Source organism: Cyprinus carpio, chromosome A10, assembly GCF_018340385.1.
Source record: "Cyprinus carpio isolate SPL01 chromosome A10, ASM1834038v1, whole genome shotgun sequence".
NCBI lineage: Eukaryota > Metazoa > Chordata > Actinopteri > Cypriniformes > Cyprinidae > Cyprinus > Cyprinus carpio.
In genome coordinates this window covers 2,901,466-2,918,436 of record NC_056581.1, presented here as the reverse complement: position 1 = coordinate 2,918,436, position 16,971 = coordinate 2,901,466, and the positions used below count along the sequence as shown (strand labels likewise).

The following is a 16,971-nucleotide window of genomic DNA, read 5'->3' as shown; positions in this document are numbered from 1 at the left end:
GTTCTATTTTATTTCTGATAGATGACATTATGTTTTCAAAATCATGTTTTTAAAAATATTTTTCTAATCAGTTTTGTGTAACGGTTTAACCATTGCTTGATATTCATTCTGTTTGCTGTGTGATTGCACTCATCTTTCTGATGAGTTACATATAGCATTCATAGTTATATACATATTGTTATTTGCACTCCTGGTTAGATGCTAACTACATTTCATTGGCTTTGTTCTTGTACTTGTAAGTTTAATCTAATCTAATATTGTAACAAAAATAACAATTATTGCCACAGTATATTTTCAACCTGTTGAAAACTGGTTATTTTTAGCTTTGGGGGGAGGTTTAAGGGATCTAAACTAGATCTATAAAATGGCAAATATGTAACTAAATATATTTATGATATAAAGCATTCGTAAATATCTTATGTTTCTATAGCTGTAAAAACGTAACAATGTTTACGTTTTAGATTTCTCTTAACGTAATGACTTCTACACAGTGTAGGCTCTTAAACAACATTAAATCAGATTATAAAGAATATTAAACCACCACAGCATTTTAGACTTTTGACATATAAGAAGTCACTGCACTATAAATTAATAGAGATGAACAAATCAGTCACAGACACAGATAAACACTCGATCTTGTCTGAAGGATTCTAACCTTGGCATGGCTGCTTACTTTCAATGAAGTGTCTGATCATGTGAGTAGGGCAGGATTATTTGTTCTTTATGTTTCACATTTCAATGTGGACTCTTTTATGAACCAGTCACAACTTTGCAAACACACTTTTACTGAAAGTCCACGAGTTCGCCTGCCCATTCAGTCCTGCTAGATAATGGTAAACCAACTTGGCTGGCTGTCGTCAAAGGAGGCTCGAACCCACGGCTCAACCCCCCTTTGACTGCACGGTGTGAAGGAGAAATGAAGGAAATGGGGGAGGAGAAGGGGAGGCGGTGGGATGCCTGCCATGATTAGGCTCCTCCCGAAACACAAACACAGTGTTGTATAAGGAACCATGTTTTTTCTAAAGACTGATCTGTGGGAAAGGATTGTTTTGATCCGTGAGGACTCACGCAGTGCTCCTCAAACCTGTCCAGGAGCCCCAGCACTGCACATTTTGCATGTTTCCCTCATCAGTCACACCCAGTTCAGCTATTACAGTCTCTACTAATGTGCTGATGAGTTGAATCAGGTGTGAGAGATGAGGGAGATATATAAGATATGCACTGAAGAAGCCAACAAAATCCTGTGTATGTGTATAAACTAATGTCCAAACACTAATTATCATCATGTGTTCCTTTGTTCATAACAGAAAAAGTGCATGGCTAAAAAAATTCTTCATTGTTGAGGATCTACTCCAAATGATTTTCTACTCAGAGCAGCGAAAGCTCAGATGACATTCTGGATGTGGTCTGTCATAGATTCATGCTTGAAGAGGCGAGAGACTAGAGGACAGAGAGAGACAGACGGGCACAGCTGCAGGACTCACCGCTGGAGCAGTCGGACCCTCCCCAGCCCGGCTCACACTGACAGCTGCTGGGGGCCACGCAGCGGCCGTGCACACACTTCTCAGCACAGTGAGCTACAGAGAAAACGAGAGAGAGGCTGCTCAGATTTCAGGCCTTCAATAAAGAGAGCAGCAAACACACACACACACACAGACCCATCCACTGAAATCACAGCGGCCCTGAATCCTGCTCTTCACAACTCTGCATTAAACATCAGATATCTGAGGTCTGCCAGTGACTGTCGCATATGTTTTACCCGTGGACGGATTGGGCAGGACATTGTTTTATCAAATAAGCTTCAGTGCTGAGAACGTTTGAGGGTGTGTCAGGAGAAGATATCATGAATCACAGTAGAAAGATAAAGTTTGCCTGAGCTGAACAGTAATGTGACTACAGTCAAACACAAACGAGCCTTTCACACCCACTGAAAGTGTCTTTGAGCTGCACTACTTCTACATCGATCTGTCTGTCTGTCTCTCGAGATGGGTTCGGCAGTAGTAACACTCACGAACACATCTGTCTCTGCTCTGGTAGAATCCCGGGCAGCACTGGGACTTGCGGCGGTGCATGGTCTTCTCTCCTCTGCGGTAAGCCGTTCTGTAGCTCACCCTAAACACAGCAGAAAAACCCCGGGTACAGGTTATTCAGTATTCTATTATAACTGAATTTGATACAAAATATGAAAAAAGGCTTCCATGACACCTTAATAAACTTTTTTAAAGCATTGTAAAGCGCACACACCTGTGCTGAGTGCATTTGAACCAGTTGAGGATGTCTGCGCAGCTGGTGTAGTAAATCTGATCGAACGGGTGAGCGTACGACTCCTGCACGGTCACTGAGTAACTGAACAACACACACACATGGTTTATGAGGACTCTTCTGCGCAGCTGGTGTAGTAAATCTGATCGAACGGGTGAGCGTACTGGTGAGGTGCAATGATATTTATTCATTCTTTAACCCCAAAACATTCTGAATGCAGCAGGGCTGTCACAAAATATATTCAGAAAAATTGGATTATGGATTATTTTTGAAGACACATTAAAACTATGTGATAACTTTCATACTGTACAAACTTTAGATTTTATCCCCCAACCCAGGACTGAAATTTGGAGGAAATACCTGGACCACAAGTACACACACACACACACACACACACACACACACAAAGGCTGTGTGGTCCCATTACTCCAGCACTAATGGCTAATGAGAGCAGCAGTTATGTGCAGTTATCTGTGAATGAACATGAAGTTGAGCAGAGCGTCACATGTTCACTGTGTGTGGCCACTGCTGCTACACAATACATGTGGAAAACAAATCAAAAAAGCAAAGTGTTTAGTTGCAACCAGCTCTTCTTTATTTCTCCAGACACCTGTCTGTGGGTATTTGTGTGGCGTCGTTCAGATGTTCATAAACCCGCGCTCCTCCAGTAAAACGGCTCTCAGTGACAGAAGCTCTTTTGTTTCTCGGGAACAGTTGTGCCTGTCGGCTGTGTTTAGAGCCGCTCATGTGCAGGACACATTCATGACTAAAAAGAGCACTACTCGTGTAAATGAGGAATATCATTATAAACAGCAACAGCTGGATCAAATATTGCTTTATAATGATGTAAAGACAGACGTGTCATGTATGTCTGCGGAAGCAGTGTTCATATTTGAATCTGTTGTGAGTGCTACAGTAACTCATAATTTATTACTCTCAGCAGCAGTGTGAGTACAGAGAAACACCCAGAACGCTGTGAATGTGCTGGGAAATCTTGCACACAAATATTGGACACATTGTGCTGTACGGTCACACATTCTCTGCTTTAGGAAACTCTTGCGCAGCGCACAGCTGTTCGTGCACATTACCCAGTGAAAGTGAATCTAGCTGGGAAAGAAAACTCCATCTTTGTTCTTTTCAATCGGCTTTAATGGATTTCCGAGCTGTTCCTTAATTTGGCCACGGACATCTCCTGCCTGTTAACACTGTGTGTGTGTGTGTGTGTGTGTGTGTGTGTGTGTGTGTGTGTGTGTGTGAGAGAGAGAGAGAGAGAGAGCTTGTGTTTACTCCTCTGAGCTAAAGAAACTTGCCTATTAAAAACTATAAAGGACAAGATCCTCTACAGTAAGCAGTTATTTGTGCTTGTTGCAAAATGCTGAGAAACAGCTGTCAGCCTTTATCAGGATTTTAACAGAACAGACAGGGCAGAAATGTAATATATGTACATATTATTCCCTATATCCGAGCAGTGATGTCTTATACAGTATGATTTCACATAAGGCAATATTATTAATAGCATATATATATATCATCACAATTTAATAAGACATAGGTTTTACCATATTTGAAATACCCTTATTATATTTATTATATATATTATTAATAACACATATATACATCATCACGATTAAATAAGATATAGGTTTTACTATATTTATATATATATATATATATAATAACACATATATACATCATCACGATTAAATAAGATATAGGTTTTACTATATTTGAAATACCCTTATTTTATTTATTAACACATATATACATCATCACGATTATTTATTATATATATGTATGGATTTATTTTATTTTTATGTTGTATGTGAAATACCCATAATAAAATTAGTATAAATACTTATATTAAAAATATTTATGTGATGATTTTGTTGAATGGTAATGTATGTTAATGCCATATATGTAAACAATATGTCTAATGTATACATATATAAGTTTATTTAAACAACATATACAGTATGCAAACATTCAGAAAACAGCATATATGCATATATTAGAGATATTATTTATATAATTAATTTCTATATGGTACTGTGCAGTATGTTAAGAACATTTATGTTAACAATATATATTTGTAATAAGTTTATTTTATAATTATTTTTTATATTATTTTGTATTATTTTTGGATTTTTTGTGTTATTTTTATATGTTTTCAATTAATTTTGGGCAGTCTACACTGTCAAATTTTGCTTTTAATTTTGTTTAAAACTGGATCACATGGGCAACTGCAAAATACAGGTACTCACAAATCCATGTATTTAGTGTACACTATTTTTATTAGTTGCTTAATGATTTTAATGGAACTGGAATCGGAACCAGAACATTTCCACCGATTCCCAACCCTAATTATAATACAACCTGCAAAATGACATAGACATAGGAGATTGAATGTAAGAGGAAAGATCTCATTTCTAGAATACTGATTGGTTACACTGCATACCAAAATGTCTGAAATATTACTAATCATACTTCAAGATCAAAAGCGCAAGCTCAAAACATGAATTAAAACATTTTGGGAAAAAAACTAAATGTTAAAACTACAAATTGATCTTGTTTTTTTCTGTAAAGTTTGCCTACCTATAACTCTAAAAGTATTAAAGATATCTCAGTATCAGGGATTTGTTATTGAAACAGTATTCAGATCAAGAGTATCATTACTGTACTCAGACATATACTGTATACTGATGGTTCCGAAGATCCTGAATCTGGCCACACAGCTGGAGCAGTAGTCAATCCACTGCTGGATTGTAAAATCTCATTTCTTCTCTGTATACTCCTCAGAACTGGTTGCTTTTCATCAGGCCCTTCAATGCATGGAAGAGGTTAAATCGCCTTAAGTTATTATTTGCTCTGACTCTTTATCAAGCCTTATTAGCCTTAAAAATGGTAAATCTGACTCAAGACAGGAAACGACAGAATCCCTTCAGACCCTGTATAGAATTCTACATCTAGAAATAAAAGTCTTCTTTTTGTGGATTCCTGCTCACGTGGGATTGTGGGAAATGTAATAAAAGATTAAAAGAGTTCATGAATAATGTTAATGTCCCTCTAGGTAAAGCTGAAATGAAGAGGTTAATTAAAAAGACATTAAGGAATAAATGGCAAGATCTGTGGGAAAAAAAGGGAAGACACTCATATGAAATAAATAAAGAAGTAGGAAGTATGAGAAAAATCTGTGGCAAAAGAAGGGATTACACAATAACTTCACGACTCTGTATTTGGCACACAGCGCTGAACCAGTCATTTTTTTCAAAAGGTTAACACAATACAGGATTGTGCAGCAAATGTGGATTACAAGAAACATGTTTTTCTCAAATCTCAAATGTGCTGGTTAATTTGAAGAAAGAAGAGGTTAAGGCTATAGGAACAATTTAATTAACATTAAAGAACCTACTGAATAATAATCCAACAGTAACAACAGAATTATTAGAGTATCTTAAGAAAACAAGATTAATTGAGGAATTTAGTTTTTATTGTTATTTTTTTATTTCTCTTCCTTTTGCATCAATGGTTCACACTCATTCCGCTGTAAGTGGTGGAAATGCACCAAAACAGGCTTGCCAACCACCATAAATTCCAAAAGAAGAAGAGGATGAAGAAGAGACTTTTGTGCTGAAATCCAGCTCACTGGAAATGCACAGTGACCATGCGTTCATGGAGTTAAAATAGAGAGTTAAAGGCAGTTTCAAAGTGAGTTTAGGAAATTTAGTTGCTGGTTTAATTTTATTTTTTTTTGTCTTTGGCTGTTTTATTACCCGGCTCAAAAGGAGCACAAGGTCAGTTATGTATATTTATGCATTTATATGGCATATTTTTTTTTATGCTTAACCTATAAGTGTTTGCATAATTAACTTTTAAGTTGTTTATCACTGATGTTAGTCTTAATTTTTGTCATTTAAGTTGTTTATTGTTTATTTTAGTTTTTGTTTTTTTCTTTTTGTTATTTGCTTGATATTGTTTTCTTTGTTTGTTGTGGAGCAGAATAAGGTGTTATTGGATTATAAATGGAAAACAGGGACAACACAAACATCAGTGCGAGAGCCAGTTTCTTTATTTCCACATGCTTTCATGTTGTCTAAATTCCGTGTAGCATGTGGCTGGTGTTTTTCATCGATGTAACGTGTGTACATGCAGTTGGTGAGAGTGTATTCTTGAGTCATTCTGTCCTGTCACTGCTTGTTTTGGGGGTGCTTTTTGTTTATTTTTGAAGTCTAATAAAAAGCAGATTAACCTCTGCATCTTCGAGTCCCTGGTCATCCCTTGCCTCACCTGACAATAAGTAACATTATAAATATTTTTCCATGTTTTTCACAAATTATTTTTATATATCATATGATTATCAAAAACATATTTTGACATTGAGAGCATAGGTCGTAATTTAGATATATTTTTGAGTTGGAAAAATGCAGTTTTACAAATGTTAGAAACGTGGCTTTCTAAGGAAAGATTGCTATCAAATAGTACACCTAGGTTCCTAACTGATGACGAAGAATTGACAGAGCAGCCATCAAGGCTTAGACAGCGTTCTGGGTCATTACATGCAGAGCTTTTAGGCCCTATAATTAACACCTCTGTTTTTTCAGAATTTATCAGTAAGAAATTACTTGTCATCCAGTTTTTTATATCGACTATGCATTCCGTTAGTTTTTCAAATTGGTATGTTTCGCCGGGCCCGCGATGAAATATAGAGCTGGAGTATCATCAGCATAACAGTGAAAGCTAACACCGTGTTTCCTGATGATATCTCCCAAGGGTAACATGTAAAGCGTGAAGAGTAATGGCCCTAGTACTGAGCCTTGAGGTATTCCATACTGCACTTGTGATCGATATGATACCTCTTCATTCACTGCTACGAATTGATGGCTGTCATATAAGTACAATTTAAACCATGCTAATGCACTTCCATTAATGCCAATAAAGTGTTCTAGTCTATGCAAAAGAATAGTGTGGTCAATAGTGTCGAACGCAGCACTAAGATCCAATAGCACTAATAGAGAGCAGGGCTGGGCGATATATTGAATATTAGGGATAATATCGGAATAATTTTAAAGACGATGTAAAATTTGAAAATATCGTGAATATAGAATATCTCAAATTCAAGGATACTTTCCCAAAAGAACGTGCCGAACGTCCAAAAAAGGAACATGTTACTGCAGACTGCTCTACACACCTCTACTACGCCAGCTTTCATGAGAGCGGTTGCCAGATAACAAGAGTTCAAATCCCCGAATCAGAGCTTCGCTGTTACAAAGATACATTTTCTGCCTGGTGTTTGCTTATTTTAAGCAATCTGGCAACCATGCGCACGCAAATGCTCCTCATTGTGGAAGCGCCGCCGACGATGATCTGTAAACACTAACAAGCTGGAGTTTAGTGATCTAATGAAAGCATCGTTCAGCCGGTCTGTGTTCTGTCATGAGATCTCGACTGTATTGTTTGTGATTGTGATCACTGAATAAATGCACTCATTCGACCGCTGATGTTTGAATAGAGAATTACTATTACTGGAATTACTATTAGGGAATTTCATTGTTATATTTACCAGTTTTCATAATATAGACAGAGAGAGTGGAAAAGTCTTTGGTATTCATTTATATATATATATATATATATATATATATATATATATATATATTTGAAATAGCTATGTGCTTCAGCAACTAGCTCCCCATCTAAAGCCCTATTAGTATTATCTTGGGACCTTGAGTGATTTTGAAATTACCCCCCCCCCATCTGAATTTTGTGTGGTGCATTCGCACGGGATAAGCACTCCAACACAGCTCCATTCTTCGCAAAAGATGGATAAAAAGACGCACAGGAAACAAAAACCTCGAAAAATTATATACGACCCGACAAATCCTGGCCAAATCACAGAGATTCTGACTCACACGGGACTAATATTATCACAGAACCTCGGTGTTTGGCAAAATATTGTAGGTCTTTTGCGGGGGAATTTTTACTTTACAAATTACAGACATGGTTGATTCGCATGGGATTAAGATCACAGACAACCTCCGCAATTATTACAAATGACTGGAGGTCACCAGGTAGTGTCAGTGGGAACATAGTTTCATGCCACAGAGCTTCTCTTAAAACCATAGACAGTTGACAGACTTGTGTTCTTAGCTAAAATCTTGTAAAAAAAAAAAAAAAAAAATGAAATACTTATCCCAGTTTAATTATTTCCTCCAGTTGCATAGCTTAAATTGTTGGTTGTATTCATTTAGTGTAGTTGGGAGAATGTTTTTTTTGTTTTTGTTTTGAATTACTTGAGTTACATATACATGTGTTATTTTATTTATGTGCTTGTTTCGTAATTGTTCACTTGGTCTAGAGTTTTTTGTTTAACTGCTTAAATTAGCTGTTCAATCTAAATCGTTTTTGTTGTTTTGTTTTTTTAAATGGGCAATAGAAAATCATGTTTTTTTTATTATTATTATTATTTAAATGCAAATGCAAACATATCGAGATATATATCGAATATCGTAAAAATTTTGACAATATCGTGATATTTTTTTTTATATATATTGCCCAGCACTAATAGAGAGATACAACCACGATCAGATGATAAGAGCAGGTCATTTGTAACTCTAAGGAGAGCAGTCTCAGTACTATGATACGGTCTAAATCCTGACTGGAATTCCTCACAGATGCCATTTTTCTCTAAGAAGGAATATAATTGTGAGGATGCTACCTTTTCTTGTATCTTGGACAGGAAAGGGAGATTCGAGATCGGTCTGTAAATAACTAGTTCTTTGGGGTCAAGTTGTGGTTTTTTGATGAGAGGCTTAATAACAGCCAGTTTGAAGGTTTTGGGACATACCCTAATAACAATGAGGAATTAATAATAGTCAGAAGAGGATCTATGACTTCTGGAAGCACCTCTTTTAGGAGCTTAGATGGAATAGGGTCTAACATACATGTTGTTGGTTTAGATGATTTAACTAGTTTATACAATTCTTCCTCTCCTATAGTAGAGAATGAGTGGAACTGTTCCTCAGGGGATCTATAGTGCACTGTCTGATGTGATACTGTAGCTGACGGCTGCATGGTTACAATTTTATCTCTAATAGTATCAATCTTAGAAGTAAAGTAGTTCATAAAGTCATTGAGAAATGTCAACACTTGCTGATGCTTTATTTTTCATTAATTTAGCCACTGTATTGAATAAATACAGTGTGTGTGTGTGTGTGTGTGTCACCTCTCCCAGTGACTGCAGACATTAGGGTCGTCCAGGTTGAGTGATGATGTCAAAGCAATCAAACAGCATGTGACAGCCAATGGCAGAGGACTACAGGATGACATCATTACTGGAAACACCTTCACCTTCACACAAAACACACACACACGACTCATGTTCAGCTGTAATCATCATATTCATGCATCACATACATGAGAAATAATAACATACAGTAGTGTTCATCAAAACGCTACATCAAGTTCAAACTGAAATGACTTAAAATGTTCAGATAAATAGTTCATACAGCAGAGTGGTTTCACTTTACTCAGTGTGGTAACCAAGCACTAATGACAAGAAAACAGATCACAAACGCTCAGGAGTGGCATCAGGTATCCTCAGGATCATTTATTCTTTATAGCATAAATATAAAGGTCAAAGTCATGGTGTGTGTGTGTGTGTGTGTGTGTGTGTGTGTGAACTTCTCATCAAGTCACATCACAGTTCACATGCTCAGCCGCAGGTCAACAGGGCTGCTTCAAGAACAGTACGAGTCAGTCACTCGTGCACAGCCCAGTCCCCGGATGCATCCAGATGGACATACTCTGAATTTCACAACAAACTCAGGGTGTGTGAGAGATCCGGCACAGATAGTGCTCTGTTAGCACCCTGCAGAGACACTCCTGCTCCAGCACTGCCTCCACATCTCATCCACAGACTGATCAGACAGCTGTCATGTTTCGTATGTTTGAGAGAGGGGAGGGTTTGACTCTTATGTTTTTGGTGCCCAGCAGCATCTTCATTAGAAACTCTCTCAAAGTTTGAGCGCTGATAACTGGAGGGGAGTCTGTGACACACTACAGACGCCTGGCGCAGCTGTATCACGAGGAAACGGCCCTATATTCACTACCGGTCAAGCTGTTTTCTGTGTGAATCTCTGTTAAAGTGTAATGTATTTCTGTGATGTGCAGCTGTATTTTCAGCATCATTACTCCAGTCTTCAGTGTCACATGATCTTCAGAAATCATTCTAATATGATGATTTGCTGCTCAAGAAACATTTCTGATTATTATCAATGTTGAACACAATTGTGCTGCACAATATTTTTGTGGAAACTGTAATATACTTCCATTAACAATTTTGAGGCATAATAATATTTGGTAACACTTTAGAATAGGGAACACTTATTCACTATTAACTATGACTTTTGCTGCTTTTTATTAATAGTTAGTAAGGCACTTGTTAAGTTTAGGTACTGGGTAGGATTAGGGGTGTAGAATAAGGCCTTAATATGTGCTAAATTAGTATTAATAAATGGCTAATATTCTAGTAATATGCATGCTAATAAGCAACTAAATAAGAGACCCTAAAATAAAGTGTTACCTAATATTTAATTCATCAAGGATGCATTAATGTGTTTAAAAGTGACAGTAAAATCATTTATAATGTTATAAAAGATTTCTATTTCAAATAAATGCTGTTCACTGAAATTTCTGTTCATCAAAGTATTCTGAAAAAATGAACAGACTTCTTTAAAAAGATGTTAATTATTCCAAACGGTTGTCTGCCGGTAATGGAGAGTGCTGAAGACCGATGAGTGCGAGTGAAACAGCAGAGAAAGTGTGGAAACCCTTCAGACCACACACGCTGTTCTTCACTGCAGGAACAGCATTCTCCTTCTGTAGAGAGCTTCAGCTGTCCCGAGAGTTTCAGCTACACACCAGTCTCTCAGAGAACATACGCTTCATGTGTATTCAGTGTTAAACTCTGTGTAGTGTGTCATGGCTGACCGGTGAGAGTCTCTTCCTGTAGATTGACGGTTGAGGGAAGCTCTAAGGTAGCGGATGTGTGTTTCTCTCAGCTAATGTTGAGCAGATGTAATTTTATATCTGTTAATGTCTCAGCTAATGTTCTGAAGCTGAATTTGAGGGGGTCTGAGGTAATTCAGCGTTTCTGTTCCTCTGAACACAGAACAACTGAGGACTCGTGCACGCTTTTTAAGCAGCACTGCTTGTCAACAGCAAGCGTTATTCCAAAAACACAGATCTGAAGTCTTATTTGCAGGTGCTTTTTTTTATTGATGGTGTATTTCATGAGGTGCATCTCAGTTTGCATTCTTAAGCCATTTGTAGTGTAGTGTGTCACACTGAACATTCACACTGAAAAAAGTGCACTTCACTAACTGAAAAAAATGGTGTTGAAATGGGACACTTCAGGCATGGTCAGACTCTGATGTTGACTGACGAAATACCCATACAACAAGAGAGTATAGTGTACAGTGTGTTATAGTCTTTTTAACACACTCCAGATCTTCAGCATCACCTGGCCCTTGAAGGATTAGATTCATCCTCTTCATGACAGCCCTGAATCTCTGTTCTGAAGTCTGTCTCTCATCAGCCGATGACAAGGAAAGCTTGTGCAGAATTAAAATGAAGAACACCAGATCTGGTGCCGTTTAGCTTCTCTCTGTGTGCAGATCGTCATCATGAGCATCCCTGACCTCACGAGCTCAGCCTATCAGAGCTAACGCTAATATGTAGCACAGACCCAGTGTTCATCACATCCAGTCTATCTGAACTATAAAGAACTCTGCACTGTGTATGTACAGTACCTAACAGCTCCAGACTCACCCTACTGTACATTAACTCTCATCATAGTCCATAATTAAACTCATATTAAATAAAACCTTTTCAAGAGCTTCGTCTCGTCTCATCTCATTGTTTTAATGACATAACTAGGGAACTAAACCCTATTTTCTTAGTGTCTTTAGCTGTACTAAAGAGTAATTTCTAAAGTACTTGTTCAGAAAAACAGCGACAGTGTTGCAGAGCTTTATGTTTTGATCTGCTGCTCTGAGAGCGCTGGCATGAACAGTGCTGCTGTGACCCTCACGCTTCACATGTAGCTTCTGGAGTCTGAAATCTGACCCCACAAGTCCAACACAATAACCTGAAGCACTCAGCAGTAGACTGTGGTGTGTGCGGTCAGAGACTGAGACTGCTGGTGACAGAGTCTGGGAACAGGTGTTCAGAGCTGCTTCACTGGTCTGAGCTCAGTACTTCAGTGAGTCTGGGGTCTGCTGCCCTCCAGCACTCCGGGGGATAGAACACCACACCCTTCATCTGAGAGGAAAAGACATTCCTCCACAGTATTCCTACAGAACAGATGCGGGTGCTGTATTCCTCTCAGACTCGTCTCTGCTCTGGATGAACACTAAGAGTATGAATGTCAGTTCATTACTAGACGTGATGAACACCCTTCTTGAGAAGAGGCTGACTGTTAGAAATCTGTTTTTGAAGTTGTTGTTCATTGCCGATTCTTTGTAATTCTTTGCTAAACGAGTCATTTCTGTGTGGAACTTGTTTCAAAGTAAATCCTGCACTCGTTTGTTCTTTTTATCAGTGTACCTGAAGTACTTGATCCATCATTCAGTGAACAATATGTTGCATGTAAGGCATAACCCACAGTGTGCACTGCACAGTTTGATTCATGATGCAGAGGCAAAGACCTTTCCTTCGGCCCCTAGGGAGATGTGCCCTATGTAGTCTGCATAGTGTGCACAGGAGTGTCTTTGGATGGGGGACGATCACGCTAGACTTTCTTTGAACACTGTGAAGCATCTGAAGGGGAAACTCCTTTAAATGAGGTTAGCAACCAAAATAACTGCATCCACACTTTTCATCACCAATGTTTGGTAGAGCGGAGGGGGCTGGGAACGTGTAGGTCACTGACGCCTTTCTCTCGAACTGGCCAATAAACACACACATGTGTCCCTGTCAATCAACTCTCAGCTCAACCCAGACACTCCTGTCCCTCTCAGCAGGAACACACACATCTACAGTCACTCTCTTTCTCACGAGACACCGGTCCTGAACAAACACAGCAAATCAAACCCATCTGCATCTGTTCTTAGAGAAGATGCCAAACTCAAGGCCTATGGCTTCACGAGATCCGCCAAAGATGGGGAACTTTCTCAGCTACTTATTTTTGTCTCCCAGAAACACTGGTCTGTGACAAACCCTGTAATTATGATGGGAATAATGCTGCTTTTATTGCAAGCAGATGGCGCATCAGACCGCTCGCTTTAACAAACAGACGCATAATATCATAATCATACAGTAACAGATACACTGCTGCATGTAAGAGCTGGTCAACAAGACCCCTGCACACACACACACGCACACACACACACACGCACGCACGCACACACACACACACACACACACACACACACACACAAGACTCCCAGCAGCAGAGACTAACACATCAGCCAAACTACAACACCTGAAAAATTATCAGCATTTTTAAAATATTCACATTCAGTCAGACGTGTTTGAATTATGAAACGAAACTAGGTGTCGCTTTAGTCCGTGCACACACAGAATAGTTCACAGAACAGTTCTAGCAGAAACAGTTCATTCCTGGGGCAGTGTATATAATGCGAAGTGATGCACAAAAAAAATAATAGTAAAACTTACCACTTCTAATCAAAAGTTTGCGTTCGGTCCAAAAACATGGGCTCCGCTGAAATGAGCGTCTCTTTCGTTCAAATCGTTTCACAGAAGCGCGCAAAGAACCGAGTGACGGGCACCGACGCGCTCGCGCTCCTCACTCGAGACGCGACGCGACCGCACAGTGACGTCAGGGGGAGGCAGCCAATAGGAGGCGCTGCTCTGTGTGGCATGAAGCGTCACTCACAGAACAACTGTGTTTACACCTGCTCTTTGATCTGATGAGCATCTATTGTTTGAATGACCCTGTTCATGTTTATTTCGCTATGACACGTCACAATTTAAACTGTTAAACTGAACTGACTAGTCCTAAATATGCCACCAGTGTTACTTGATTCAAATGAATATGACTTTTCCAAATGAAGAAATATGATCGATTTCTTTTTGAGTACCTCCACCCCGAATCTGCGTGTTTTCAGCAGTCTGGTGAGATCTGGAGCTCGTGTCGATCATTATTCCTGTCCTGAACACAATAATAATAATAATAATAATAATAATAATAATACTCTGGGTCTACTTTATGTTTTTTTTTTTCAAAATAATACTGCCTTAGTAGGCACACATATAAGAAATAAGCTATAACAACTGAGAGAAAGGGTCATTCTTAAAATAAATGAAATAGCTGAATGATGCTGAATTCTTTGCAACACAAGCTGACCTGTTTAAACATATAACTGATGAAGAATTGATAAGGTTTAATCTTTCAAACTAAACCTCTGTTCATCAATTCACACTGGCTACCAATAGCTGCTCACATCAAATTCAAGGCATTAATGTTTATCTACAAAACCAGCACTGGCTCTGCTCCCCTTTACCTTCATCACTTCAGACTCTTGTGCCTCTAGAAGCTTGTGTTCTGCAAGTGAACATTGCTTGATTGTTCATCCCAAAGAAGCACAAAGTCACTTTCACAGACTTTTACATTAAATGTTTCCTCCTGGAGGAATGACCTGCACAACTCAATCCCAGCAGCTGAGTCCTTAGATATCTTCAAGAATCAGCTGAAAACACAGCTCTTCCATCTTTATTTGACCCTCTAACTCTAACACTCTCTGTTCTAATTCTATTCTTAGAAAAAAACTTGCCCCTTTTAGACTTGCACTCTATTGTTTGTTTTCTTAAAGATTGTTGTATTCTATTTGTTTTCTTTTCATTTATTATATAATTAACAAAAACAAAAAAGACCTGTAACACTAGCTTGCTCTATTCTTTTTCTATTATATCGGTTTTCTTTTTATTTATTATATTATTTAAAAGCCCTTGCTATGTGTACTGCGTTTAAGCTAACTGAGACTTGTTATAGCACTTATATATCATTGCTCTTTTGTTGTTTTTGATTGCTTCCATTTCGTTTTCCATTCACTTTGGATTAAAAGCATCTGCTAAATGACTAAATGTAAAACGATTTTATTTTCGCCCCATATTCTATTGCGTCGCTCCTTTTATGTATGTATTTATTTATTACACGTAGCGTTCATCGTCATGTTTTTTATTCCCGCTGTTCTATTGTAAATTTGCAATTTTCGAGGTAAATAAATATATATGAAAAAAAATCGAAAGCAGTCAGTAGGAAGCTCCTCCGGGACACGCCTACTTCCGGTGAGCAGCTTCCGTCGCGTGATAAACACGGGTAAGAGCTCTGAAAAAGTCGAGTTTGTCTTTTATTTAAAATAACTACAGAGAGTGACGACAGTGTTTATTCACAGAACTCGCCACGCAGCGCTTCTTCACCAGCTAACGTTAGTCAGAGCGCGCGCGGTCACGGGAGTCAGCTCACTAGGGCTCGAGAGATGCGGTCTCATTAGGGTTCATCAGTGCTGCATACAGACTTTCACATCACTGAAGTGAAAAAGCACTGATAGAGAATCATTGGAATCAGTTTGGTCTCTATAATAGTAGTGATAATATGATCTGTATAACGGGGAACTGCTGCAGTAGTAATGTTCCTGGTGTGCTTTCAGGCATGTTGCTGTCCAGCGTTGCTCGCGCGCTCAGACAGACGCCGCGGCCCGTGCTCACACTTTTCACTAAGGTAAAGCACGCGCTCACCTGTGCACACAAGAGATTTAATGACTTACAACACACTCTTAAAGCCCCTCTGTCTAAGCATCCTCAGCATCAGAGCTCTTCTTCAAGCAGCAGAGAGGACATGCTGATGACGTCAGCTCTCATAGCAAGTAATCAGGAACAGTCAGGAGAGGCAGTGTAGTGCAGGGGTAGTGTCTGTAAACACGCACTGTGACAGACTGCAGTAGAATGAAGCCCACGGTCAGTTCTGGCGGTCAGTCTGCTGTGGGCCAAAGGGATTAATTTCTCCACCGCTCTGGCTGTTTTCAGGAGCCCTGCCCTCTGTGTGATGAAGCCAAAGCAGCGCTCGAGCCGTACAGACACAGGGTAAGACTGTCCAGCCGCCCACACGCCCCTCGTGCTCATCTGACCAGGTGTGTTTAATGTGTGTGTGTGTGTGTGTGTGTGTTTCAGTTCGAGCTGCAGGAGGTGGACATCAGTCTTCCGGAGAACAGGGTCTGGTTCGACAGATACCGGTACCACATCCCGGTCTTTCATCTGAACGGACGGTTTCTGATGATGCATCACGTGAACTCGGCTCTGCTTGAAAGGAGTCTGGATAAAGCCACTGAAGTGGATAAGTAAAATGTGGATCTCTGACGTAGTTTCTGGTGATTTGAGGGTGTTCTTTCTTTTTTCAGCGTTCGCTTTCTTTTGGCTAAATATGTTGTTTCAGAAGGCTAAATATGTGGCTCTCCTGCAGCTTAAGATAATTAAAATGCTTTGTGCTCATGGAAACGAATGGGTGGAAGGTGACTCGGCACGGAGCTCATTATACAGTGCAGCACAATAAATGATTTTGAAGGCAAATGTTTCTGTGTTTTGTTGTAAATAATGCTAAACTGTGCAGCGGAGACCACAGACGGTTGTCATTACCTGTATTTGTGTTCATTAATATAGATTTCGATATGAAGTATTATTCAGTTGATTGTCATGTGA

The 16,971-nt window shown here is 39.0% G+C and overlaps 2 protein-coding genes across 3 annotated transcripts in view; one reads left to right on the top strand and one right to left on the bottom strand.

The window, feature by feature from the left end:
- LOC109057367 (multiple epidermal growth factor-like domains protein 10) overlaps positions 1 to 14,368 on the bottom strand; it is a 49,521-nt gene extending 35,153 nt beyond the window's left edge. The window contains exons 1-5 of one of the 2 annotated variants that reach the window (XM_042764729.1): positions 13,933 to 14,368; positions 9,479 to 9,603; positions 2,245 to 2,346; positions 2,012 to 2,112; positions 1,485 to 1,577 (exon numbers count right to left, since the gene is read on the bottom strand). In XM_042764729.1, the coding sequence (XP_042620663.1) occupies positions 1,485 to 1,577; positions 2,012 to 2,112; positions 2,245 to 2,346; positions 9,479 to 9,585 (403 nt within the window). In that variant the 5' untranslated portion in view covers positions 9,586 to 9,603; positions 13,933 to 14,368. The remainder of the gene's footprint in view (positions 1 to 1,484; positions 1,578 to 2,011; positions 2,113 to 2,244; positions 2,347 to 9,478; positions 9,604 to 13,932) is intronic. The other variant, XM_042764728.1, reaches the window with a different exon arrangement.
- Positions 14,369 to 15,504: 1,136 nt separating this feature from the next.
- Positions 15,505 to 16,617, top strand: ca10h5orf63 (chromosome A10 C5orf63 homolog). Its single transcript, XM_042764742.1, has 4 exons — positions 15,505 to 15,595; positions 15,927 to 15,997; positions 16,303 to 16,359; positions 16,447 to 16,617. Exons 1-4 carry the CDS (start codon positions 15,508 to 15,510, stop codon positions 16,615 to 16,617), a joined length of 387 nt encoding a protein of 128 aa, XP_042620676.1. The 5' UTR covers positions 15,505 to 15,507.
- The last annotated feature ends 354 nt before the right edge of the window (positions 16,618 to 16,971 follow it).